The 27,902-nt window shown below is 42.6% G+C and overlaps 1 protein-coding gene across 5 annotated transcripts in view; it reads right to left on the bottom strand.

Annotated features, from left to right (window-relative positions):
- Positions 1-27,902, bottom strand: part of rock2a (rho-associated, coiled-coil containing protein kinase 2a) — a 203,307-nt gene that overhangs the window by 65,421 nt on the left and 109,984 nt on the right. For 4 of the 5 annotated variants that reach the window (XM_067984276.1, XM_067984274.1, XM_067984272.1 and 1 more), the window contains exons 8-12: positions 19,117-19,208; positions 8,900-9,059; positions 6,188-6,251; positions 3,823-3,911; positions 1,652-1,700 (exon numbers count right to left, since the gene is read on the bottom strand). In XM_067984276.1, coding sequence (XP_067840377.1) covers positions 1,652-1,700; positions 3,823-3,911; positions 6,188-6,251; positions 8,900-9,059; positions 19,117-19,208 — 454 coding nt within the window. Of the gene's footprint in view, positions 1-1,651; positions 1,701-3,822; positions 3,912-6,187; positions 6,252-8,899; positions 9,060-10,369; positions 10,410-19,116; positions 19,209-27,902 lie in introns of all 5 variants that reach the window. The other variant, XM_067984277.1, reaches the window with a different exon arrangement.

Here is a 27,902-nt window from a genome sequence, read left to right on the forward strand (position 1 = left end):
ATACTAGCTGATATTCTAGGTTCCCTCTCCTCATGCACTGAACTCCCCCCACCCCCTTCAAACCCACCCATCACTCACTTCCTCAAAAACCTCAGCCTCAACTATTCCGTCCTCATTAACTACGGTCCCATCTCCAACTTTCCTTTCCCTCCCAAGGTCCTTGAATTGTTGCCTTCCGGGTCCACGCCTGCCTCTCCCACAACTCCCCCCTGAATCAACCCGATCAGGTTTCTTCTCTTCCCATAGCAGTGAAACAGGCCTAATCAAAGTCCTGAGCGACATTCTTTGTGATGGTGACAGTACTGCATTATCCCTCCCAATCTTCTCTGCAGCCTTCAACGTGGTTGACCACATCATTGTCCTCCAACATTCAGCTCAGTGGGACAGCCTTTGTTCAGTTGCATTCTCATCTGAGAGTAGCCAGAGCATCACTACGAATGGTGCAAGGTGGGAAGAGAAGCGATCATCTACAGAGTTCCCTAAGGATCTTGCATCCTCCTCTTCCTCATTTACATCTTGCTCCATGGCGACATCATCGGCATAAATGGGGTCAGCTTCTACATGTACACCTCTCCACAGCCGCTGTGCTGTTACAACTACTTGTCTGATATTCACTCTTGGATGAACTGTAATTTCCTTCAGCTAAACATTGGGAAGGCCAATGTCACTGTCTTCAGCCCTCACCCAAATGCCATCTCTCTCTTCGGCCCCTGCCTCAGGCTGAACCAAAAGTTTGCAAAAATATAAGTTGTTTATTTATTCCCCTCTTTTCCTGTGGTGCACTGCTTGGCCTCTACTTGTAATTGCCTACAGTGTCATAATTGAAAACAAAGCTCACTGCATGGGGAATTACAGGTATATTCATGTCTTATCACTCAGTGGTGCAGTGTTTCCAGAGATTGGCCCTCAAGCAAGACATTAGTTGGAGTTATGCATCTTCACAAAACGTTAATGATGCAGGGAATCACGTGTAAACTTAAGTCCTGCCACACACTGACGATGCAGATTAGAGCTTTAATACTTCATCCCAAGTGTTCAAGACTTCCGATGTTTTTGTACTTAAGAACTGTTAAACTTGGACACATTTAAAAGACTACACGCAAGAGTGGGTTCCTTTTTTCTTCCTCTACCAAAGTCAAGTCAAAGTCTAATATACTTCCTATTTGCCTTGTGACAGGTATGTTGTATACTGAATTATCCATTATAATGAATTCTTGCGACTGTAATTCAAACCTGTTCCCATTTAATATTCCCTTAAATGTAACATTTCTGGCAATTTTAGTATCTATTGAAGGTTTCTTTAAATTACACTTACATTTCTGTCAGACATTGTTAACGTCTATGCCGGTTTGGAGGTTAGGTTTGATGGATATTGGGGCGGTTTCACAAATCGTGGATTAAATTAAATTGTTTCAATTTTTATTTCTAGCAATCCTTTCATTATCTCCCAAACTGCATAATTGATTACTATATATACACTTTACTCTGCCCTTCCTGCCAAACAAAATATTAGAAATGGAAGCAGCAAGAAAACAGATGTTCAATTTAAAAATTAGCCAACACAGTTTGTATAAGTGAATCTAATTCATTTAAATTACAGACTAAAATTGAAATGCACCTGGACCAGAATACAAAAAAAACAGGGCTGTACCTCATCTTCCAAATCTTTGGATATCTTTTCCAGACGACTACTCGTTGTTCTACAAATAAGAAGTACAGGTAGAATGATTAATGCAAAACAGAACAAATACAAAATAGCAAATCAATTTTTCTAGTTACCTTCATCAGGAAGTTTTTCTTAGAACCAACAGGTTTTTTAATTTAAAAGGGCATGCATCATACTAGTGCACCTTAGGATGCATTTACACTTCAGCTGTCACTCTGAGACCACTAGCTGCAGTTCAGATTATAACTAAACAAAACATTGTTTGCTTTGCCTGGCTGAAACTTCAATTACTCTGTTTAAGAGGGAGCTCTACATATGTTTGCCTGGATGGAAGCATATATGGAGCTTACAGATTTAAATATTTAGTCAGGGGAAAGGGGAGAATCCCTGTTGTCTAAACATTTAAATTGAAGTCAGTTAGATTCAACTAATGCCCAGGAAGTCCAAAAGGGCCCCATAGCACTTCATAAAACCAGGTTTGATACTACACTGTATTTACACTCCATGTGGCTTCAAGCCAAAATAGTACAAGACCACTATATATCCAGGGTGTCTCAATCCACATTGCTCTGGTGTCAGGTCTCTTCACACCAACATGAAATTCAGTGTTAAGTGCACCCTCAGAGAGAGTTTGTGAAGATAAGCTTTTTTCTAAGACCACTTCCCTCTTCCCATTAACATTTCTGTTGTGCACTTCCAAGTGTACCTGATACAAGAGCAGCATTAGCAGAAGCCTTGGACATGTTAAGTGACATCAAGGGCATTTCAGGTGATCGTGTGTTAAAGAAGCTCTTTCTCATTTTGAAATTTCTTTCAAAACTTTCAAGTGCCATGCCCTTGGTTGGGGAATTTTCCATGTGGCTGCACAGGGAAAAGGGAGTTTTAAGATAAAGCTGATGAAAGAAGAGGGGAGGAAAGATTAAGAAATAAAACAGGGCTTGTATTTGGATAAAATAATCTATTATTAGTTCCTTCTCCAAAAAATATGGAACCAAGACCAAACTTAAACATCTGTGATTTGGACTTAGTTGTAGTTACAGCAAAACATTTTTGTATTTTGCCAATTTTATGTAGCCATCACTTCTGTTTTCATTTAAAAAGTACATATGCAATGTTCAATTTAATCTACTACAGTATAACACTCCATTTAAGATGCAGTTTGGCTCCGTTAAGAACACTCTCACCCATATAAGGATGTGGGTTCAAACCCAAATCTAGGACTTGAACACTTAAACTAGACTGGTTACTTCAGTGTGGTACTGAGGGGATGCTATATTGTCAGAGGCAATTTCTTTTAGATGAGACATTAAACCAACTGTACTTGTTCAGTTAGGTGCAAAAAATCCCATGGCACTATTTGAAGAGGATCAAGGAGTTCTGCCAGTTCATGGGCCAGCATTGCTCTCTCTATCATCGCCAAAAAAATAACTAGACAGTTGCTGCATTTGCCTATATAAAGAATGACTCTCTAGTTCAGTGCATCATTGGCTGTGAAACATTTTCAGATATCCTGAACTCACGATAAGGTGCTTTACAAATGCGAACTCTTTCTCTTTTATTCACAGCCATAGCTATAGTAATTTCATTAACTACAGGAACACTATTTCACACGTTAAAATAAACAAAAAATATAATTTTTTCCTACTCAATACAGGGTAGGTTATATTATAAAAGATTCAATTAAAGTGACAGGATTTCTTCAATATGCAACTAACCCATACACAAATAATGTATTATACAATGAAATAGTCGCTGACATTTTTTGTGAGAATCTTGCTCATCAAGGTGATGAACATCAGCAGTGAGACATTAAATAATTTACAATTTTGGAAATCCAGTATCAGTGGCAAGCATACTGTAGGCACACAGCATAGGTTTGATTTAGAGTTAACTTTTCTCTCCACTGCCCCAACGATGTGCTTCAGCCACAGCCTCGGAACAGCAACACCTACTGCACTCTGTGAATTTTTCTAGCTTCCACCCCAATCATCCTTTAGGCAAATAAGCGTAGCTATGCTAGAAAGTACCAAAATTCATTTTACACAGTGTCCTTAACAGCCAACAAACATAGGAACCTTTCAATCTATCAGTATGAGCTGGATTCAAACACAGGCCTTAAAGGCGAAGGGACAGAGTGTTATCACGTTGCCACGTACCTATATTTTTGTTCCATTTCATCTTTGGCTTGCATTTCATTGTTCAATTGTTCTTCAATCTGGTGTAGCTTCTTCTGTAGTTTTGCAGACTACAATGAAAAATGAAAGACATATCAGTAAGAATATGAACATATATACAACATTCCAATGAGCTTGCACACAATTATTTTCAAAAAGGTTTTACAAGAGATAAAGGCAACCTACCTCCAAACTATCCTGTATTTAATGGGAAAAAAGGACATACTGTAAGTAAAAACTATTTAAATGCTCCAGTGTTTTCTTTATTCCACACCAAGGTTTAAATATTAATGTTTCATTTGCAGTGAACTATTTCTCAACAGGACACTTCTTTTGTTCAATCCCAAAAATCACATTATCCACACATGTACTGTGTTGTAATTTTAATAGCAGCACTTTAAGCCATCATCAATCATACCAATTATGAATGATTTACCTGCAGCATGCTACTCTACACAGAGTAATGCTCCAGATGTTTTCTTTCCTATATCGTACGTGTAGGCTTTATGAATGAGGAAGAATAAAATAATTTTGTTCTCTTAATTTTGCTGAACTTAAAATTGCTGTACGTGTGATATAAATAAGATACACAATAGAGCTAGATGGTTATTGATAATTAAAAACACAAGTTGGGCGTACATAACTCAATCGCTTGTAATTTTTCACCCTAACATAAGCTGTTTCAGTAAATCAAGTTCAGTCATTTATTATCTATTAAAACAAAAGGATTATGTTCAGTTGGTGCAACATAACAACTTTGAACACATCAAAATCAACTCAAATAATTTATTTTCAATGGAACCAATGTCAGTTTAACTAGGTTAATATTTTTGGACAAAACATATTACTTTAAATCTTTATTATAAATAATATTTTTTAAAGTTCTGATTAATATTCAAAAAAAAAGCAAGAAAAAACCCTGACCTTCAGCAGACCATACTTAATCCTTATACCTACTCCCAAAAATTAGGTACAAGCTGACCATTCATTTCTAATTGAAAATAGAAATTTCTAACATTTCCACATATACTTTATAAAAGTCCATAGATTCAATTTGGACCACCTCCCTGAACAATCTGCCTGCTTATCTGGTGAATAGCTGAGATTCATAAAGCAAGATCCAGGTTTGAGCTCTGATGTGTGCCGAGTTAGTTAATATTTGCTGGGGCAATAGAGGCAAGACATTGGTCTCAGTGCTCCTGGGTTAGGGAGGGAAATTGTGCCATGGTTCCTCCTTAAAATCATTATTCAGGGACTCCCCATTAGAAGTGCACACATGTGAGAATCAGATGATCGGATTGGGCTGAGCTGTGATCCTCCCCCTCACCTTGCTGTCTGATACCCTGCCAATATTCAATGTTAAGACTCACAAAAGGAATAATGGCCACTTGGTGAGATTCTGGAGGTTGCCTGGTGATTATGGAACTTTAACACCACAACGAATCAATGTTTTCAAGAAAGGAGGAGAAAATTGGCAAGAAAAAAATAAAATCAATTTTTGTGGTTTCCTTTTCTATTTCTGCTGATTTTAAAATTTCTCCCCCTTCCCCTGGGAAAACTAAGTATTGATGGCATCAGGAGAGGACCTGGCTTGGAGGAGTTACTAGCCAATAGTATGAAGAAGCTGAATTGAAATTACAAATTTGCTAAAAGCTGGGTTAGTAAATGCATGATACGGTAGGTCCTGCCAGCTTGTTTATACAAAAGGAGTAGGCATCAATGTTTACACAATTAATAATCTAACAGAAAAAGACAGGTATTCCTGCCCCCTCCACATCCCAAAAAAAGCTGATAATTCTCATTATTTTTTCATTGGTTCTTATAAGGATACTGGTAGGTGTTGACTCCCTCTACCACTTACAAGATGCTTTCAGTACTATTAGGTATGGATGCTAGAGTAGAATAGGAAAACAAATTCATGTAAGCCTAAAGACATATCAACCATATTGTTTCGCCTTTGCCCCCTGGTATTTAATTTCACTTCAATAAGCAGCAGTATTAATTATTGTATTAAAGGCAGGTTTTCATTGACATCACTTTGTCTTTACAGTTCATCTAGCACTTTTCTTCATAGCTGGTTACTTAATCATTCACAAAGTCCTCCATATAGTGTTCATTTAAAGAACTTTATAGCATTATTACTAATTGTTGCCAAGCAGAAGTACCAAACAAACAATTTTAAAAAAAAATAAAAACATTTAATAAAAGCAATAATTACTACATGCAACTTAAATTGTATAAAATAAAGTAGATTTAAATAGAAAGCCTATTAAATTATATTAATATTTGAACAAGAAACATTTAGCATTTGTTTGTCATGTTAACTGTAAACCACATTAACACCCACCTCAATTTTACTGGGTAAACTGTTCTCATTCTCTTTGTAGGATGCAGGCGAGTCACTTAGCAACCTACGGGGAAAAAAAAGTTCTTCTATTCAAGATTTGACAACTCCTGCAGTCATGCCAATTCACTCATGTCTTTAATTAAAGCTCTCTTGATCTCCTGTTGGCTTAGCGAGTTTATTCAGTGTTTAGCCAAGTCATACAGAGCAGGAATGTTCCAGATTCGATCTGGGTTGAGTGAGAAGATCTCAGCTGGGGCAGTGGTAGATGCACTAAAACTGGCCTTAACAACCCTGGGTTGATGGGTGTGGCGGGGGGGGGATTATCCAATCCAAATTGCTATCCAAAGGCGCCTGATGAAAGTGTATGGTCACTGCAGTCAAAATAGCCAGCTGATATTCACTGTCAATGCTCACACGTGAATGGTTGGAGGGTTCTGGTGCCTGGTTTCTGAAAAGATGGTAGAGCAGATTCAATGCTAACTTTCAAAAGGGAATTGGGTATATTGCGTGAAAAGAAAAAAATTGCAGGGCTATGGAGAAAGAGCAATGGAGTGAGACTAATTGGATAGCTCTTTCAAAAGCCGGCAGGGGTGAATGGCCTTCTTCTATGCTGTATGATTCTATATCTCAGCAAGTGCACTCTAATCATAGAATGGTGTAATTACTTCAGAATTTGTAACAGTGTGTATATCACGTGCAATGAAATGTAGTTGGTTTATTATTTCTATTTACTTTAAATCAAGATATCAATTACACTTCTGATTTAAGTTTTTTGTAAAAGCAATTAGAATGATACCATATAGGAGAAATTATAGCTATGAAAAAAAGGGTTGCAAGTGTAGGGCTTTTCCACTGGAACAGAAAAGGTGAAAGGGAAATCTAATCAAGGTTTTCAAAATTTTCCACTGGTTGGTGAATTGGAGAAGGGGTTGTAGCCTCAGGATTATCATTAGAAAATATAAAAAGAAACATTTTTTTCCATGCAAAGGGTTATTACAATCTCGGCTCTCTCCGATCCCAGGCCTCAGCCAATCATTCCTTCCTTCCTTTGTACTTTAGGGAGAGACAAAATAATTTCTGCAGCTATCAAAAAGCAAGAAAAAAATGGAGAGAAACAGACAGAGATAAGCAGAAAAAGAGAGATATAGAGTGAGAGACAGAATTGCTGACTGTGGTAATATTGATTGAGGTATAAGTTACGCAATGTATAAACAACCCAGCTTCACGTAGAAAAAAACATAGCGGCCCATGTTAACTGATGGGATTGTTGGTAAATCAATTAATTTTGTCATTTTCATGGTATTGTCTTCCATGCCACACTAAAGCAAGACATGCAGTATAATTCTGATTATCTTGCATTAATGCAAGGTTTGCCAGCTAGAAAAGGTGGGCCAGTACTGCTCTTACTGCAGCCAATGCATTGCCCTAGTCATAAGTTTATTTTTTAAACTTTTTCTTAGAAGAAATAAAACAACCCCTACACTCAGATTCAACTTCTAGCAATTGAAAAAGGCAGATAATCTCATCAAATCAATAGAAATATAATCAACACTTCATGCATGTGTGTGCATTCCCAGAAACCTACCTTCAACTCTTGCTCCCCATCCCCCTCAATTCAACAGTGACATCAATGGGCTGTGTGACCATCCCTCCCACTCACCATGCTGTTAAGAACAGTCGATACTATACTCGTTAATAGTATAATTGTGATATTATGTAATATTATGTTCAAAACTGGTTAAAACATCCACAAACTATAACACAGTCCACATCCTCTCCTGCACAAAGCCCTGCACCGCCATCTGTGCCAAGCTCCACTGGCTTCCATCCCAATGGATTGATGACAAGATCCTAAACCTCATGTTCAAATCCCACAGTGGCTTTGCCCCACCCTATTCCTGTAACCTCCTCTAGCCTTATATCCATGCAAGCACCCCAAGGTCTTTGGGCACCGGTCTACTTCTCACCTGTGCACCTGCTGTTCCACCATTTGTGGCTGTTCTTTCAGACATTTTCTTCCCATCCTCTGGAACTCTCTCCCAGAAACCTTCCAATTTTTGGAAATTTCCTTGAAACCCTCCTTTTTGACTGTGCCTACGTTCCCTGCCCTAACCCACTTGGTATCTACTTTTGTATGAATGTGTATTTTTGTTTCTCTACATGAGGAGCTACAGAAATGTTGGTAGCTGTTGTGCAACTGCAGCTTTAAATACCAGTTGGTTAACTGAACATGTTAAATTAAATATATTGTGCAATGAATGCTCCCTTCAATTTAGTTGAAAGGTTCAGAAATGTCAAACCACAACAGCAAAGCTTATGTGAAGCTAGAGATTGAATTTCAGTTTTAATCCTCTTTCACAGGCACTATTTATGGAATACATGTAAGTGCAATTGTAAAATGAATACCCACTCAATCTTGCCTTTAATGCTAGATCGTGGATAGTCCTGTGATGTTGTTGATTAAGTGAGCTGCATTGTGTAAATACATTGTGCAAAACCCAAGTTTTCATGCAGCTTTCAGCAACACAAGCTAAAGTACTGATGGAATTTTAAATTCTCAACAGGAATTTTACATCAGAATTTTTAAATGTTAATTTAACCCGCTGAAGACAGACAAGCCATGTGATAAAAAATACTAAACAGTTAATTGGTCCCACATGATCAAATAAAATCTCTACTGCATTTAAGATACAAGTGCAAAAAAAAACTTACTGGTTGTCTCTGAAATAAGTGAATCCTACGAAAGGTAACTGGTTCCCAGCAAAGGCTTTTGGGGTGGGAAATGTTTCCACTTCTCCTTTATCATCTTCAATCTCATCAAAGTTACTTGTGTCTATGTCACTGCTCAATTCAGGCACAACAGGGGCTGCAGCTGTGTGTTACATACCAGAAGGAAATAAATAAGAGCTATTAGCTATTACTTTTTTTTCCCCCCATTAAATCAGATTCAGGAATCTTACATTACTCACAAACTATAGGCCTTTCATATCAATGAAAGGTTATCATTTTAGCGTAATGTCCAACATCTCTTAAATGTAAAACATAGGACATTATTGCCCTATTTTAGTGCTACAATGGAATCTGCTCATTGGCGTAGCACTTTGATCATTTAAAAATGTAACAACTGCATGCTCACTTCAAGTTTTAGAGGAGCTAGTTTCATTTTTTTTTTAAGATTCTCTTTTACTCCTCTGCCAAACCTGAAGTTAATCAAACAATCCTCATGTATGCAAATTTAATAATCACCACTACTCTGATTTGCAAATACTTAATTTTTATTGCAGTTTTTCATTTTTCCTATTGATACAATTCAGTGCATAACAATACATTATAAAGTCATCAGATTTGTAGCTGATCACATCACATCTATGTGTCAAAATCACAGGTAGGCAAAAAGGAATATTTTCTAGAAAGAGTAGTTTTTGGTTGGGGGGGGGGGGGGGGGCATCGAGGCAGGGATCAAAGGTAAGAGAAAGTTAAACAACACCTCAAGTGATTGTGGTAATTTGCTGTCCAGGATGAGGTACGAAACCAAAAGCTAACTAAAACTGGAATACGTGTTAGGGTCCTCTGAAGTAACCAAGGAGATCCTTCCATAAAAACAGATGTGCTGTTTGTCCAGGAAGAGTTGTAGATTTTGTAAAATTGATCTGCTCTATGTAGCCAAAAGAGGTGCTTGATCAAAAAATGTTATTCGAATTTGCCGGTTTAGTGATTCTCACGCTCCTTTAGCCACAGTATTGTGCCCAATTAATTGGGGGAAGAACCTGGGCCACAGACGGTCAAATATTTAGGTGTCATTATTTGCCTTGCATTGAAGAGTGCCGAGTGTGCAATTCTCTTAAGAGCTTTCAAAATTAATTCCTTCATTTGTAAAACATTATCTGCAAAGCAGCCTGATCAATAAAAACATGAATACACCTTGACTGATAATAGTAGTGAGAGCTGTCAACAATGGCAAAGTGTTCTTGAGCAAGATTTATATAATCAAACAGTGAGCGATTTCTCATTCATTTAAAGTAGACTTAAACTAAAATGAGTGACAGACCCATGAAGTAATCAGAAGCCCAATCAATACAAGTCAGAAGCTACCACCATGCATGAAAATGTTTAGTCGCAGGATTTATTGATTTATTATATTTTATACAATGACCAAGACAGAGGAAAGAGCATTAACATTACCATCTCCATTTGTTTCATTACATCTCCACTGCCTGCAAGTCTGTGTGGAGGAGGAATGAGTAACCAACAAAAATTGATAGAAACAGACAGTTTAAGACTTTTTCCTCATTATTATTACTAAAGGAATGGTTCAGGGCAAGTTCACAAAAAATTGTGGATCCTCTTTTACTACCTGGAAAATAATGCAAAACTCATTCTGAACATAGCTGCCATGAGCTAATTTAAATTTAGTGTTCCAATGCTTGTCCTACACATCAGTATGGTCACAGCCAAATCCTACACCGATTTTTTTTTTAAGAAGGCCAATGACATGCCAGCCGTACTGCCCCTGAACAGGCAGTACTTTTGGACTTAGAAAGAATAGCTACAGCTCAGATGGTATGCAGGATAGCCAATGGAATACTAAAATAATTTACAGAAATGTACACTTGAAAGAATTATCCATTATCCTCAATTTCATAAAAGGCTAGTAAATACAATTTTTCTGAGCCTTCTCTTAAATATCCCTTTAACAGTTTCTGATTCACATCTATTTGTCTCAGAATCTATTTCCAGTGGTCATAGAATGTCTGGAAATTTTGTTTATGTACCTTAAAATATGATCTGTTTCTTTGCAGATTGGAATTCAGTAAGTGTATTAATAGTTACTTCTTTCCCTTTTCATTGTCTTACATAATGCTAAAATGATCAGGCTTTGGCCTGGCTCCAACACACCTACTTCCGGGTTTGACCCAGACATGTTTGGATGCGTGCGCGCGCTTCTGAAACCTGGAAGTCCCACCAGCTTCACGATATTTAAAGGGCCGACTGGTACTTAAAGTGCTTAAACCTGTTAACTTTTTGTATATTGACCGACACAAGCCATTTTAACTGCTCTTGAACGTGTCTCCTGTGGCCTCTGAAACACATCATGGAAATGGAGGCAAGTTGCAGCCGGCCCTCATTTGGACCTTTAAACCAGTGATTGACACGTGAAGAAAAGTTTAATTTTTGCAGCAGGGCAATCAGTTCTCTCGGACAAAGCTTTGTCTGGGAGTTCTTTGTGTTTAGACTGAGATTTCTTGGTTCATACACAGAATTCTTGTGTTCAGATATATTGACCTACATTTTGGATCCCCTCAAACTGACATTAGGATGTTGGGGAGAGGGGGAGGCAATGGACTTATTCAACAGTACATCTGAAGAGGAGGCACATCACCATTCGCGGCAGGCACGGCATGCAGTTCTGTGAGCTGCAGGTACACGAGATAGAGGTGAGCCATAAGGACCTGCAGTAGAGCAGAGGGGGGACCAATGGAGGGGCCGAGGTCGCAGAAGGCACAGCCCACGTGAGAGGGTCTACATACAGAGGCTGAGGTTCCAAGACCTCTCTGAAGAGTAGTGCCTATGCAGGTTCAGATGGAGTCGCCAGGTGGTCGCAGATATCTGTAGGCTCCTTCATGCAGAGCTGCTTCCAGCTGTGCCAGGTGGCCACGCATTGCCCGTCGCAGTTAAAGTCACCACTGCCCTCAACTTTGTTGCCTCCGGATCCTTCCAGGGCATCACCGGTGACATAGAATCATAGAAAGGTTACAGCACGGAAGGAGGCCATTCGGCCCACTGAGTCCGCGTCGGCTCTATGCACGAGCAATCCAGCTAGTCCCATTCATAGAAACATAGAAAATGGGAGCAAGAGTAGGCCATTCGGCCCTGCTCCGCAATTCAAAATGATCATGGCTGATCGTCTAACTCAGTACCCTGTTCCTGCTTTTTCCCCATATCCCCTGATCCCTTTAGCATTAAGAAATATATCTATCTCCTTCTTGAATACATCTAATGAGTTGGCCTCAACTGCCTTCTGTGGTAGAGAATTCCACAAGTTCACCACCCTCAGTGAAGAAATATCTCCTCATCTCGGTTCTAAATGGCATACCCCGTATCCTGAGACTGTGACCCCTGGTTCTGGACTCCACAGCCATCGGGAACATCCTCCCTGCATCTAGTCTGTCTAGTCCTGTTAGAATTTTATATGTTTCGATGAGATCACCTCTCATTCTTCTAAACTCTAGTGAATATAGACCTAGTCGACCCAATCTCTCCTCATACGTCAGTCCTGCCATCCCAGGAATCAGTCTGGTAAACCTTCATTGCACTCCCTCCATGGCAAGGACATCCTTCCTGCACACAATACTCCACATGTGGTCTCACCAAGGCCCTGTATAACTGCAGTAAGACGTCCCTGCTCCTGTACTCAAATCCTCTTGCAATGAAGGCCAACATACCATTCGCCTTCCTAACTGCTTGCTGCACCTGAATGCTCGCTTTCAGCGACTGGTGTACAAGGACACCCAGGTCTCGTTGCACCTCCCCTTTTCCCAATCAATCACCATTCAGATAATAATCTGCCTTTCTGTTTTTACAACCAAAGTGGATAACCTCACATTTATCCACGTTATACTGCATCTGCCATATTCTTTCCCACTCACCCAACTTGTCTAAATCACATTGGAGCCTCTTTGCATCCTCCTCACAGCTCACATTCCACCCCAGCTTTGTGTCGTCTGCAAACTTGGAAATGTTACATTTAGTTCCCTCATCCAAATCATTGATATATATTGTGAGTAGCTGGGGCCCAAGCATTGATCCCTGCGGTACCCCATTAGTCACTGCCTGCTACCCAGAAAAAGACCCGTTTATTCCTACTATCTGTTTCCTGTCTGTCAACCAATTCTCAATCCATGCCAGTATATTCCCCCCAATCCCATGTGCTTTAATTTTGCACACTAACCTCTTGTATGGGACCTTATCAAAAGCCTTCTAAAAATCCAAGTACACCATATTCACTGGTTCTCCCCTATCTATTCTACCAGTTACATCCTCAAAAAACTCCAGTAGATTTGTTAAGCATGATTTCCCTTTCATAAACCCATGCTGACTTTGTCCAATCCTGTTAATGCCTTCCAAGTGTTCTGTTATCACATCTTTTATACTAGACTCTAGCATTTTCCCCACTACTGATGTTAGGCTAACTGGACTGTAATTTTCTGTTTTTTCTCTCCCTCCTTTTTTAAATAGTGGGATTACATTTGCCACCCTCTAATCTGTAGGAACTGTTCCAGAGTCTATAGAATTTTGGAAGATGATCACCAATGCATCCACTATTTCCAGGGCCACTTCCTTTAGTACTCTGGGATGTAGATTGTCAGGCCCTGCGGATTTGTCAGCCTTTGGCCCCATTAATTTCCAGAGCACTATTTTTTACGAATACTGGTTTCCTTCAATTCCTCCCTTTCACTAGACCCTAGGTTCTCTAACATTTCCGGGAGGTTATTTGTATCCTCCTTTGTGAAGACAGAACCAAAGTATGCGTTTAATTGTTCTGCCATTTCTTTGTTCCCTATTATAATTTCCCCCATTTCTGACTGTAAGGGACCTACATTTGTCTTCACTAATCTTTTTCTCTTGACATATTTATAGAAGCTTTTAGTCAGTTTTTATGTTCCCTGCTAGTTTACTCTCATACTCTATTTTTCCCCTCTTAAGCAATCTTTTTGTCCTCCTTTGCTGAATTCTGAACTGCTCCCAATCCTCAGGCTTGCCGCTTTTTCTGGCAATTTTATATGTCTCCTCTTTGGATCTAATACTATCCCTAATTTCTTTTGTAAGCCACAGTTGAGCCGCCTTTCCTGTTTTATTTTTGCACCAGACAAGAATGAATAATTGTTGTAATTCCTGCACATGTTCTTTAAATATTAGCCATTGCCTATCCACCGTCATCCCTTTCAGTAAAGTCCCCCAATCTATCATAGTTTCCCTGCCCTATCCCCGTAGCCCTGCACATTTTTTCATTTCAAGTACTTATCCAGTTCCCTTTGAAGGCCACGACTGAATCTGCCTCTACCACTCCTTCAGGCAGTGCATTCCAGATCCCAACCGTTCGCTGCATAAAAAAGTTTTTCCTCATGTCACCTTTGCTTCTTTTGCCAATCACCTTAAATCTATGCCCTCTGGTTCTTGCCCCTTCCACCATTGGGAACAGTTTCTCTCTATCTACTCTGTCTAAACCTGATCACCAGGATCTTTCAGTCGTCTGCGCGTAAGTGTATACGACCTGTCACGGATGACTTGTTTGCCAGGGCATCCGACTTCATCAACTTCCCCTGTGACGACATCAGTCAGACTGACAGGGCAGTGGGTTTCTACTCTCTGGGTGGCTTCCCACAGGTGCAGGGCGCAATTGATTGCACACAAGTAGCAAACCAAGAACCTGCACATGATTCAGGACTGTTCATCAACCAAAAGGAATGTCACTCCATCTAGCTGGTTTGCGACCACCGGAAAAGATTCCTACAGATGTGTGCCAAATTCCCTGGCAGCGGCCATGATTCCTTCATTTTGCACAACATCCCGGCCCTCTTCCACACACAAGACAGACTTACGGGCTGGCTCCTTGGGGACAAGGGATACTCCCTGCAGACGTGGCTCATGACACCTGTGAGAAACCTCACCAACGAGGCACAGCAGTGGTACAACAACAATCACACCACCACTAGGTCTGCCATTGAACAAGCCATCAGAATGCTCAAGATGCACTTCAGGTGTCTGGATCAATCTGTGGGATCTCTTCAGTACTCACCGGTGAGTTTGCAGAACAACAATCGTGTGTTGCATCCTGCACAACATCGCTCAACAGGGAGGGTTACAGGTGGAGGAGCTCCCATGCGCTCGTGAAGCATCAGCATGTGCCGGCAACATTGAAGAGGAGGCGAAGGACAAAGATGGGCAACCCATCGGCATACATGACTGCTCGTGATGCCATGGAGTCACTCAGATTCTCAAAAGGAGATCTGCAAACTGAAGAGAGTGAAGTACTCTGACCGCCTGGAACAACCATCACCACCAATCCCTCCTATGCTTACACAAAACAGTCCTTCAACCACATATATACCCATTGTAAACGTGCCCAATGGGTGTCATCAAGTCTTGGTGTTCATGATGAAGCACATGCAAGGGCACTTTCACAAAAGGGACTCAAGAATGGACAAGGCGTGGCAGCTGTGGTGAGAATTATAACATTTAATGTGAATGTAAGAGAAAACAAATATAAATGAAAAAAAAAATTTAGTCAGACACCCTTGTGCATACCCATGGTGATTACAAAACCTTTGCTTTCCTCTTCCTACTGCTTCTACATAGTGGCATCCCCTGTGGCTTGAGCAGAGATAGTGGCAGGTTGCTCAGGTCCCTGCCCTGACTGCTTAGATGCTCTCTGCCTACGACCTCTAGGTTTTGGAGCCCATGAGGACTGTTCCACCTGTACCTGTGCAAGGGCAGGCTCGGCCATCGGGAGAGGAGGCAGCATTGCAGGTACTGGTTGAGCAGGGGGGGGGGGTGGAAAAGAGAGGGGAGAGGGGAGAGGAGCAACGGGTGAGACGTGGGAGCGCTTTGAGTGTTGTCCCCGCTTCCGTGTCCCCTTTCGCCATTATCCCTCTCTTGGGCCAGGGCCACATCACGCTGATCAACAGCTTGGAGCACATCTGCCACACATTGTAAGGCCACTGCTGAAGTATTCTGTCAGCCTGTTTAAGGCAGCAGACATGTTGGCATAGAGAGTCCGCACAGCCGTTGCCATGGCCTGGATTGGCTCATTTGTAAGCCATGCTTGAAGCTCAGTGGAGGCTGCCATTCTCTCCATTGCAGATATTCCCACACTTACCTATGCCGCCATTCTACTAATGCTGGAGGTGGACTCCTCCATCTTCTCCACTATTGTGGAGTGTGCGCGTGGCGCATCTTCCAGTGCCTCGCAACTGTGCAGCTGTACCTCAATCATTCTCCTGCTCAGCGATGGCCCCGAGGGTTCAGTATCTGCGTCCAGCCTGAGCAAAGTTTGGAGAGGAGTGTCCCTCCCCGGCGCGAACTCTCCACAGCTGCCCCTGCCACTGGTGTCTGCTCGTGCTCATTTGTGAGTGCTGAATCACCAGGTGACAACCCAATTAACGATCAAACAGGACCCATCGAGGTGTAAGTATCTGCGCTGGTGCATGGCTGCATATTATGTGACGGTGCGCCCTCAGAAGCATGGAGCTCCTCTAAGGAATCGTCCATGTCGTGTACCACTTCAGCAATCCATGAAGGCCCTCGTAGAGTACATAAAGCAATATTAAGAATCATCGCAGAAGTTATTTTGCGATGGGCATACTGAGGTGTGCAATAGGTCAATCATTGATAACATCAATTTGTTTGGTGTGTGGAGGATGTTAAAGTTCTGTCACCAGACGTTTGCAGGTTGCCAGTCTTGGCATCTCCGACAGCTAGGCAGTCAACCATGTGGCTCAGCAATAAGGCCTCATCCTCTGCCTCTGTCAGAGCCACTGTTCGTGGTGGTCCCCCTCTAGTCCTACTCCTCTCCAGCGCATTTTGTGCTCTCTTCTCCTACAAGTGGAGACAGAACAGGCGCGTGAGTGAGTGAGGGTGATGAGGTCACCCATTGGATGCATTGCTTTGGGTGAGGCTGCCAATGAAAGGGATGCATCAGAGGGTGACTATCAGACAGATTGATGACATTGTATAAGGACTGGGGTGAGTGGGAGTGGTCGGTTCATAAATGGAGAGGTGAGGACATGCACAGAAAGTGAAGATAAGTTGATAATGAGCCTTAAGTGGGTGTGATGAGTGATGTGATGGAGTTGGCTTGGCAGGACAGAGTGGGGTGGGGGGGTTGGGGAAGGGAATAAAGTGCACCACAGAATCTGGGTGAATCAAAAACTCTACTCACTTTTCCTGACCTGTTTCAGTCATTAAAGCACTTCCGACACTGCACCCACGTCCTTGAGGCGGTGCACCTACTGCTCAGCTCCTCTGCCACCTTGAGCCATGCCTTCTTGGTTGGAGAGGCAGAACAATTCCTCCTATCAGCTGGGTACAGTGTGTCCTTCCTGCTCCTCACACCGGCTAGTAGTAACTCAAGAGAGGAGTCACTGAACTGGGGTGCTGGCCTGGTCCTTTGTTTCCCCATCTCGTTAAATTCCTCCTTTCTCCCTAAAAACCCATGTTGCAATGGCCCTTTAAATAGTCCAGTTCGGCCCTCTGTGCAGCTTGGAGACGGGAAACCCAGAAGTCACATTAAGGGCCTTCAATTGTGTCACAATCACTCGAGAAAATGCACGCAATATTCACCGCCCCCCACCCCCCCTACCTCCTCGGTATGTTAAAATTCACCCCCTACTTTTAACAAGTGTGAATATGCATGTGCAATTGTATTTTAATAAAGCATACTACTTTTTGTACTGAAGATGCTCATCAAGTGGTACTTCTATTCAGAACTCATTTGGATTTAATCACTACATCCACAGGTTTTCGAATCTCAGCAAAAGATGTGAATTCAGAAGCAAAAGGAAAGTGCTCGATTCAATGGATTTGACACCTTTGTTATAATCTTTGTGACACGTACATTGCTACCTTGTTCAGTATAAAGTAAGTTAGTGCTGACAAACCGTGTTACATAAAAAAAATCTTTTACTTACTCCCCTACCCAATTTATTTCCTGCCTCTCACAATTCAGGAGGAGGCCAGCGTTTAACGTCTTAATACATTCAGTGACAGAATGTTAGATCTGTGAAAGGCCAATAAACTTAGCTAAAGCAGTGTGGAGAAGACAGATTTGCCCAACCTTTTATACCATAACAGTTTATTTTTAAATTATATATAAAAAGGTCCACTTTTCCTCTAACTGCATTGTACTGAAGTATTAGCATTTTAATTTATACTGAAGCAAAAACTATAAGAAAGCTGGAACACTGAGTTGATTTTAAGCTGTTTTATTTAAAGCATCATCAATAACTAGCATTCTCACGTTGCCTAATATATGCATCTGTTTTGTATTGGTGTTTCTACATTTATGTTGTAATTGCATAACCATTGATTGTTTTAACACTTAATTGTGGTGATCAGATTTCTGGCACAAACATTTCTTTACTGAGGAAAGCACTTTCAAACAACACAATACTCAAAAGCAGTCTAAAAATACCGAATTACAATAATTTCTGTATACTTGCATCATTTCATCAAATGTAATACTCCAAAGGGCAAAAGAGTTCCACTAAAATGTCTGCTGCTTGTTCAGTTGACTGAATTTTGTGGGACTTTTCAGTTACAAAGTAAGAAAAATGCAGTTTATGATTGTGATGCATACAGTACAAAATGCAATTTTTAAATCAGGATTGCTATAATGCAGTAAAAAAATTAAAGCATGGACCTTCAAAATGGGATCCACACACCTAGTGGATCTGAGAGGTGCTCCCAGGAGATCGACAAAACAATCAGACTTCTGTCCGTCTCATCAAATTTCTAAATATTTCTGTATTTGTTGTCTTACTAGCATGTTATTTCTGTTGGTGTATAAGCATAAAAAAGTTTTCTGCAACAATATTACTATGTTCCTTTGGATACTTGACGCTGCAGTTCAGAAATTAGGACAAGGTTTGCCTGTAACCATGTCAATGTTTGCAGGGGTCTCCAACTCAGAAAAGTTTGAAAATCATTGCATTAAATGTGAGAAGTTGTGTTGCTGAACAAATTGATTCTTTAGTTCATGAATACCTCGCCTACAAATGCTCTCAATTTCTATTAAAGGTTTCCAAGTTGAAAATAAAAGTTATTTATTCAAGCCAAGTTTGACTATATTGCTCAGTTACATTTCTGTAATTTAAACTGTCATAGACATCAAATAGATCCTCAACATAAACACCATCAAATAAGGTACTCACTATCACGAATGTTGTCCCATGTCCACTGATCATTTTTGAAGAAAGGATGACGTTTGATTTCTTCCACTCCATTTCTCCCCAACCGCACCTCCCTGAACATTGCAATAAAGTGAAGTAATGAGGTACATCAAGACAAATCAAGTTGTTGCTGCCACTCAATAAGAAATCCTCTTTGGTGAATGTGTTTTATTGCTTTTTGGTCTGTGCTAAATGCTTCTGCTTTTTGGTTAAGTATCAACATGGCCGTAATGCTGCATTCTGCCACGTGTGGAGCAGACCCATTTAAACACTGAATACCTTTATATTGGGGGAGGGACTCTGAACCCACCAAAAAAACAGCTACCAGAACCTCAGATGGTGCCAAACTATTGCAATATCTTGGATTACCATCAACTAATAAGATATTTAAATTGAGCATTTAATGTAAACTAATATCATATGGGAAATGATAACATTTTAATTTTCCACTTCTAACAATTTACTTTCTACACTTAACATTACATTATACATTGAAAAGCATAATTACGTGCAAAAGAAAAAAAACTCTTTTTAGAAGCTTGTGTGGCTAATTATCGAAACAGTTCCAGTCTTAGATAATTAGCTACAAAATCCTCTCTATGAAAGAAATAGATTGCATTCCTTTTTTAGAATGTAGAATTACAGAAAAATCTGCTGGAATTTATTCAGTCCCATGGGATTAAAATCTGAATTGCCAACTTGTAGATGTAACGTGAGCAGATGTTTCAAATATTTCCACAGTCCTAAATTCAGTATAAACAGGAAACTCTCTGCACGTGGTAAAAGTACTCGAGTATTTTTTTAAAAAACGATATCTGAATTGCACGATTTCTCAAATTTATTACGCCTCTTCAAATATTAAAAAGGTATTTGCTCTTTCACACTATTTCAGAATTTGACACCTGCAAGTTTAACTACTTAACATTCTGTAGATGCTATTACTTATAACTTTTTGGTTTTCAGTTGTATGCAATAAATAGTAATACAGTTTAAATATGGTAACTGCTTAACATACTGCAAAATACATTTTCTATAACCGTTAAACTAATTTATTTTTCCTCAGTGTATTAGAGTACCATTAACCCTGGCAATATTTGTCCAAGCAGCTACTTTCATCACACTATTAATATCAGTAGAGAAAAAGTACTTGTGAAACCAATGGGATGAAAAGCCGACAAATCCCCTGGACCTGAAGGCCTACATCCTAGGGTCCAAAAGAGGTGGCTGCAGAGACAGTAGATGCATTGGTTGTGATCTTCCAAAATTCTCTAGATTCTAGAACGGTCCAGCAGATTGGAAGGTGGCAAATGTAACACCACTATTCAAGAAAGGAGGGAGAGAGAAAACAGGGATCTACAGGCTAGTTAGCCTGACATCAGCCTGACATTGGGAAAATGCTGGAATCCATTATTAAGGAAGTGGTAACAGGGCACTTCGAAAATTATAAAACAATTTGGCAGAGTCAACATGGTTTTATGAAAGGGAAATCGTGTTCGACAAATTTATTAGAGTTCTTTGAGGATGCAACTAGCAGGGTTTTTTTTATTCATTCATGGGATGTCGGCATCACTGGCGAGGCCGGCATTTATTGCCCATCCCTAATTGCCCTCGAGAAGGTGGTGGTGAGCCGCCTTCTTGAACCGCTGCAGTCCGTGTGGTGACGGTTCTTCCACAGTGTTGTTAGGTAGAGTTTTCCAGGATTTTGACCCAGCGACGATGAAAGAACGGCAATATATTTCCAAGTTGGGATGGTGTGTGACTTGGAGGGGAACGTGCAGGTGGTGTTGTTCCCATGTGCCTGCTGCTCTTGTCCTTCTAGGTGGTAGAGGTCGCGGGTTTTGGAGGTGCTGTCGAAGAAGCCTTGGCGAGTTGCTGCAGTGCATCCTGTGGATGGTACACACTGCAGCCACAGTGCGTCGGTGGTGAAGGGAGTGAATGTTTAGGGTGGTGGATGGGGTGCCAATCAAGCGGGCTGCTTTATCTTGGATGCTGTCAAGCTTCTTGAGTGTTGTTGGAGCTACACTCATCCAAGCAAGCAGAGAGTATTCCATTACACTCCTGACTTGTGCCTTGTAGATGGTGGAAGGGCTTTGGGGAATCAGGAGGTGAGTCACTCGCCGCAGAATACCCAGCCTCTGACCTGCTCTCGTAGCCACAGTATTTATATGGCTGGTCCAGTTAAGTTTCTGGTCAATGGTGACCCCCAGGATGTTGATGGTGGGGGATTCAGCGATGGTAATGCCGTTGAATGTCAAGGGGAGGTGGTTAGACTCTCTCTTGTTGGAGATGGTCATTGCCTGGCACTTGTCTGGAGCAAATGTTACTTGCCACTTATCAGCCCAAGCCTGGATGTTGTCCAGGTCTTGCTGCATGCGGGCTCAGACTGCTTCTTTATTTGAGGGGTTACGAATGGAACTGATCACTGTGCAATCATCAGGAAACATCCCCATTTCTGACCTTATGATGGAGGGAAGCAGCTGAAGATGGTTGGGCCAAGGACACTGCCCTGAGGAACTCCTGCAACAATGTCCTGGGACTGAGATGATTGGCCTCCAACAACCACTACCATCTTCCTTTGTGCTAGGTATGACTCCAGCCACTGGAGAGTTTTCCCCGATTCCCATTGACTTCAATTTTACTAGGGCTCCTTCGTGCCATACTCGGTCAAATGCTGCCTTGATGTCAAGGGAAGTCACTCTCACCTCACCTCTGGAATTCAGCTCTATTTGTCCATGTTTGGACCAAGGCTGTAATGAGGTCTGGAGCCGAGTGGTCCTGGCGGAACCCAAACTGAGCATCGATGAGCAGGTTATTGGTGAGTAAGTGGCGCTCGATAGCACTGTCGACGACACCTTCCATCACTTTGCTGATGATTGAGAGTAGATTGATGGGGCGGTAATTGGCCGGATTGGATTTGTCCTGCTTTTTGTGGACAGGACATACCTGGGCAATTTTCCACATTGTCGGGTAGATGCCAGTGTTGTAGCTGTACTGGAACATCATGGCTAGAGGCGCAGCTAGTTCTGGAGCACAAGTCTTCAGCACTACAGCTGGGATGCTGTATCCGGTGCACTCAGCCGTTTCTTGATATCACGTGGAGCGAATCAAATTGGCTGAAGACTGGCTTCTGTGATGGTGGGGATATCGGGAGGAGGGCGAGATGGACCATCCACTTGGCACTTCTGGCTGAAGATGATTGCAAACGCTTCAGACTTGTCTTTTGCACTCACGTGCTGGACTCCACCATCATTGAGGATGGGGATGTTTGCAGAGCTTCCTCCTCCTATTAGTTGTTTAATTGTCCACCACCATTCACGACTGGATGTGGCAGGACTGCAGAGCTTTGATCTGATCCGTTGGTTGTGGAATCGCTTAGCTCTGTCTATAGCATGTTGCTTCCGCTGTTTAGCATGCATGTAGTCCTGAGTTGTAGCTTCACCAGGTTGGCACCTCATTTTTAGGTACGCCTGGTGCTGCTCCTGGCATGCTCTTCTACACTCCTCATTGAACCAGGGTTGATCCCCTGGCTCGTTGGTAATGGTAGAGTGAGGAATATGCCGGGCCATGAGGTTACAGATTGTGCTGGAATACAATTCTGCTGCTGCTGATGGCCCACATTACCTCATGGATGCCCAGTTTTGAGCTGCTAGATCTGTTCTGAATCTATCCCATTTAGCACGGTGATAGTGCCACACAACACGTTGGACGGTGTCCTCAGTGCGAAGACGGAACTTCATCTCCACGAGGACTGTGCGGTGGTCACTCCTACCAATACAGTCATGGACAGATGCATTTGCGACAGGTAGATTGGTGAGGACGAGGTCAAGTAAGTTTTTCCCTCGTGTTGGTTCGCTCACCACCTGCCGTAGGCCCAGTTTGGCAGCTATGTCCTTCTGGACTCCGCCAGCTCGGTCAGTAGTGGTGCTACCGAGCCACTCTTGGTGATGGACATTGAAATCCCCCACCCAGAGTACATTTTGTGCCCTTGCTACCCTCAGTGCTTCCTCCAAGTGGTGCTCAACATGGAGGGTAGACAAAGGGGAACCAGTGGATGAAATCCATTTGGATTTCCAAAAGAAATTCAATAAGGTGCCACATAAAAGGTTGTTACGCAAGATAAGGGCTCAAGAAGTTGGGGGTAATATATTGGCATGGATAGAGGACAGAAAACAGAGAGTAGGGATAAACGGGTCATTTTCAGGTTGGCAGGCTGTAACTAGTGGGGGTGCCGCAAGGATCAGTGCTTGAGCCACAGCTATTTCCAATCCATATTAATGACTTAGATGAAGGGACCGTGTGTAATGTATCCAAGTTTGCTGACGACACAAAACTAGGTGGGAAAGTAAGCAGTGTGGAGGACACAAAGGGCTCGATTTTAGAATCCAAGTACGGGTGCGTTGGACCTCCAAAAATCAGGGAAATCCGGAGCGGGTTCGGAACCCGGCTCCAATCTGCAGACTTCCGGGTTTCCCACTGACACGTCTATGTGCGCGCACGCTTTGCGAATGTGGAAGTCCCACTTGCAATTAAAGCCAGCAGGATGACAGTTCTTTGATTCTATTTCTATGATTCTGAGACAGTTAGTTAGATACTTGAAGTACTTCATTTTGTGCACGTCCTCAGCGTGTTTCCCGTGCTGTGGGAAACTGCCCATGTTCTACCAGATGTGTTTCAGCCAGCAGCCAGTTGGATATTCAAATGCTTGTTTGACAGATGGGGTAAAAGGTGAGTTATTGCAGCAGGACATTCAGTTCTTTCAGACAAACGTTTGGCTGGGAGATGTGTGTTTTCACTGAAAATTCTTACTTTCCACTCACAATTCTTCTGTTCACACACATTTACCAACTTTTCAGACCCCCTCAAACTGACACCATCAGGACAGGGGGGCGCCATGGCTGCATTCACCACTATATCCGAGGACGAGGAACATCACCATCCTCGCCACCCCTCCCTGCACAAAACAGTGCTGCAACTACACATACACCCACTGTAAAGTAACCCAATGGGTGGCATCAAGTGTCGCCGTTCATGGTGAACCTCATGAAAGGGCCCTATCACAAAAGCCAGTCAAGAATGGGCAAGACATGGCAGTAGTGGTGAGAATCATAATATTTGATGTGACTTTAACAAAAAACAAATATAAATGAAAAACATGACCGTCAGACACCCTTGTGTATACTCTTCGTGCTCACAAAACTTTAGCCTTTCTTTTCCTATTAATTCTACTTGCTGCATCCCCTGTGGCTGCAGCAGAGGTGGTGGCAGGTTGCTCATGTTCATGCCCTGACTGCTTAGATGCTTTCGGCCTATGCCCTCTGTGTTTTGGAGCCCATGAGGGCCCCACCTGCACGGGGCAGACTCGGCCATCTGGAGAGAAGGTAGCATTGCAGGTATTGGTTGAGAGGGAGCAATGGGTGAGACATGGGAGCACTTTGAGTGGCAACCCCACTTCCATGTCCCCTTTCACCATCACCCCTCTCCTGGGCCAGGCCCACATCACTCCTACCACTCTGCTGGACAACAGTGTGGTGGACATGTGTGATGCATTGGAAGGCCACTTCAAAGTATCAGTCAGCCTGTTTAAGGCAGCAGAATGTTGTTCATCCTGAGTCTGATCAACTGTTGTTAGGGCCTGAATGGACTCATTTGTGAGCCGTGCTTGAAGCTCAACGGAAGTTAGCCTTCTCTCCATCGCAGACATTCCCGCACTTACCTGCGGCACTATCTCAGCCATTTCAGCAGTTATGAGCAACACTATCCCAGACAGTTGCTCACGTCCCTGCGACACTATCTCAGAGATTCCCTCCTGTTCACTCATACAAGAGTTGGACTCGTCCATCCTCTGCGCTATTGTGGAGAGTGCATGTGGCACCTGTTCTACTACCTTGCAAATGTGCTGCTGTCCCTCGATTATTCTCCTTTCAAAGGACGACCCCCGGGGTTCAGCATCTGCGTCCAGCTGAGCATTGCCTGGAGAGGAGTGCTCCTACCGATGTGGAGTCTCCACAAATGCCCTTGCCACCAGTGTCTGCTTGTGCTCACTTGTGTGTGGTGACTCACCAGGTGCCAACCCAACTAACTGAATACTAGGATCCACCAAGGTGTGAGTATCTGCGCTGGTGAATCGCTTGCTATGATGTGATGTGATGGTGCACCCTCAGAGGCCAGCAGGTCCTCTGAGCAATCGCCCTCTGCCGTCACTGTGGTCACTGAAGGGCCTGTAAGAGAACAGAAGGCAATATTAAATCATCATCACAGATGTGTCATGTTGAGATGAGCATACTGAGGTGATGAACATGGCAAGCATTGTTAACATCAATTCATATTGCATGTGATGAATGTTAAAGTTGTGTCACCAGACACTTGTGGGGTGCCAGTCTTGGCGTCCCTGACGAACGGGCACTCGAGGGTGCAGTTGATCTCGAGCGCCTCCTGCTCTACATCTGTGAGGATCACTACTTGTTGTGATCCCCCCTCCAGTCCTCGCCCTCTCGCATGCATTTTGCACTGTCTTCTTCTAGAAGGGGAGAGAAAACAGACGTGTGAGTGAGTAATGGTGAACTGGCCATCCGATGAAAGCATTGCTTTGCGTGAGGCCAACCGTGAATGAGATGCATCCCGAGGGTGAGTATGAGACAGATCTATCACATTGGATGAAGATTGGGGTGAGTGGTAGTGGTGGGGTGACTAATGCGGAGGTGAGGAAGTGCTGATGAAGTGCAGGTAAGTTGAGGATGAGCCTTAAGTGCATGTAAAGAGTGATGTGATGGAGTAGTCTTGGCAGTGCAGAATGAGTTGGGGGTGGGGTGGGGAGGGGGGGTGATGTGGAACACGGAATGCAGGAGAATGAGTAAGTGTACTCACTTTTGCTGACCTAGTTAGGTCATTTAAACGCTTCCTGCACTGGATCCAGGTGCGTGAGAAGTTGCTGCTGCTGGTGACCTCGTCTGCCAACTCGAGCCAGGCCTTCTTGGTGGCAGAGGCAGGGCACTTCCTCCCATCCGCGGGGTAAAAGACTTCCCTCCTCCTCCTCACCCCGTACAGTAGCTGCTGCAGTGAGGTGTCGCTGAACCTTGGAGCAGCCTTGCCCCTGTGCAGCTCCATTGTGATTTCTGGGTCTTCGCTCCAGCAAAAGCCTTTGGAGCAATGGCCCTTTAAATAGAGCTCCTCCAGCTGACAGCCTGTGATGCGGGTGCACAGTCCGCCCACTGCGCAGCTTTCGGACGGCAAACCCGGAAGCCACGTTATGTGGCACCAATTCACTTGCGATCGTGTGCGAAACAGACATATTTTATTAGGCGGGTTACCCACGCGCCCATTTACCACCCCGCCCCTCACCAGCTGCTGCCATCCCACCTCCATTCTAAAATCGGGGCCAAAGAGTCTGCAAAGGGATATAGATAGGTTAAGTGAGTGGGCAAGAAGGTGGCAGATGGAGTATAATGTGGGAAAGTGTGAGGTTATTCACTTTGGTAGGAAGAACAGAAAAACAGAATATTTTTTAAATGGTGAGAAACATGAAATGTTGGTGCTCAGGGAGATCTGGGTGTCCTTGTGCAAGAAACACAGAAAGTTAGCATGCAGGTAAAGCAAACAATTTGGACGGCAAATGGAATGTTATACTCCAACCCTGTTGCAATAAAGGATATGAATAAGGAAGTCTTGCTACAATTGTACAGAGCTTTGGTGAGACCATACCTGGAGTACTGTGCACAGTTTTAGTCTCCTTATTTAAGGAAAGATATACTTGCCTTAAAGGCGGTGCAACGAAGGTTCACTAGATTGATTCCTGGGATGAGAGGGTTGTCCTATGAGGAGAGATTGAGTAAAATGGGCCTATATTCCCCGAAGTTTAGAAGAATGAGAGGTGATCTCATTGAAACATATAAGATTCTGAGGGGGCTTGACAGAGTAGATGCTGAGAGGTTGTTTCCCCTGGCTGGAGAGTCTGGAACTAGGAGCCATAGTCTCAGGATAAGGGCTCGGCCATTTAAGACTGAGACGAGGAGGAATTTCTTCACTCAGAGGGTTGTGAATCATTGGAATTCTCTACCCCAAAAGGCTGTGGATGCTGAGTCATTGAGTATATTCAAAGCTGAGATAGATAGATTTTTGGGAAATCAGGGGTATGGGAATCGGGCGGGAAAGTGAAGTTGATGTCGAAGATCAGCCTTGATCTTATTGAATGGTGGAGCAGACTCGAGGGGCTGTATGGCCCACTCCTGCTTCTAATTCTTATGTTCTTATCTGTAAGTTTAGATACTGATAAGCAGGTTATCTGACTATTGGATAGTGGGGGAGGTGAGTGGAAGATGTACCACAGTTGAAATGATCATGTTCTTGTCTAATATCTGCAAATAAACACTTGTAATACAAGTCAATGGGCACTAATCAGTGACCAGACTCCCAGATGATTTTTCTCCTCCCCTGCCCAGTGGTGCTGAAGCCAATTACAGTGCCCCTATCTCTAGCCAAGCTGAGATCTATCAACTCAGTACAAGCCAGAAATCAAACTTGTTGCATATAGTTCAGTGACACACCGCACAATGATTCTACTCATTGAGGGAAGTATGGTGCCTTTTCAAAATTTTAACGTCAATATGTATAACACAGAAAGCGTAGCCAAACATCTTCAGCTAAAGGTGCAATTGTGTTTTTCCTTCCATTACAAGCACCATTTTTTACTGAAACAAAAAGTTGCATTTCCCCCACTACTTGAAAACTCAGTGGTACTGTTATTCCTCCCACCCCCTGCCCCACAGAAGTCA

This window comes from Heptranchias perlo, chromosome 5, assembly GCF_035084215.1.
Source record: "Heptranchias perlo isolate sHepPer1 chromosome 5, sHepPer1.hap1, whole genome shotgun sequence".
NCBI classification, from domain to species: Eukaryota; Metazoa; Chordata; class Chondrichthyes; order Hexanchiformes; family Hexanchidae; genus Heptranchias; species Heptranchias perlo.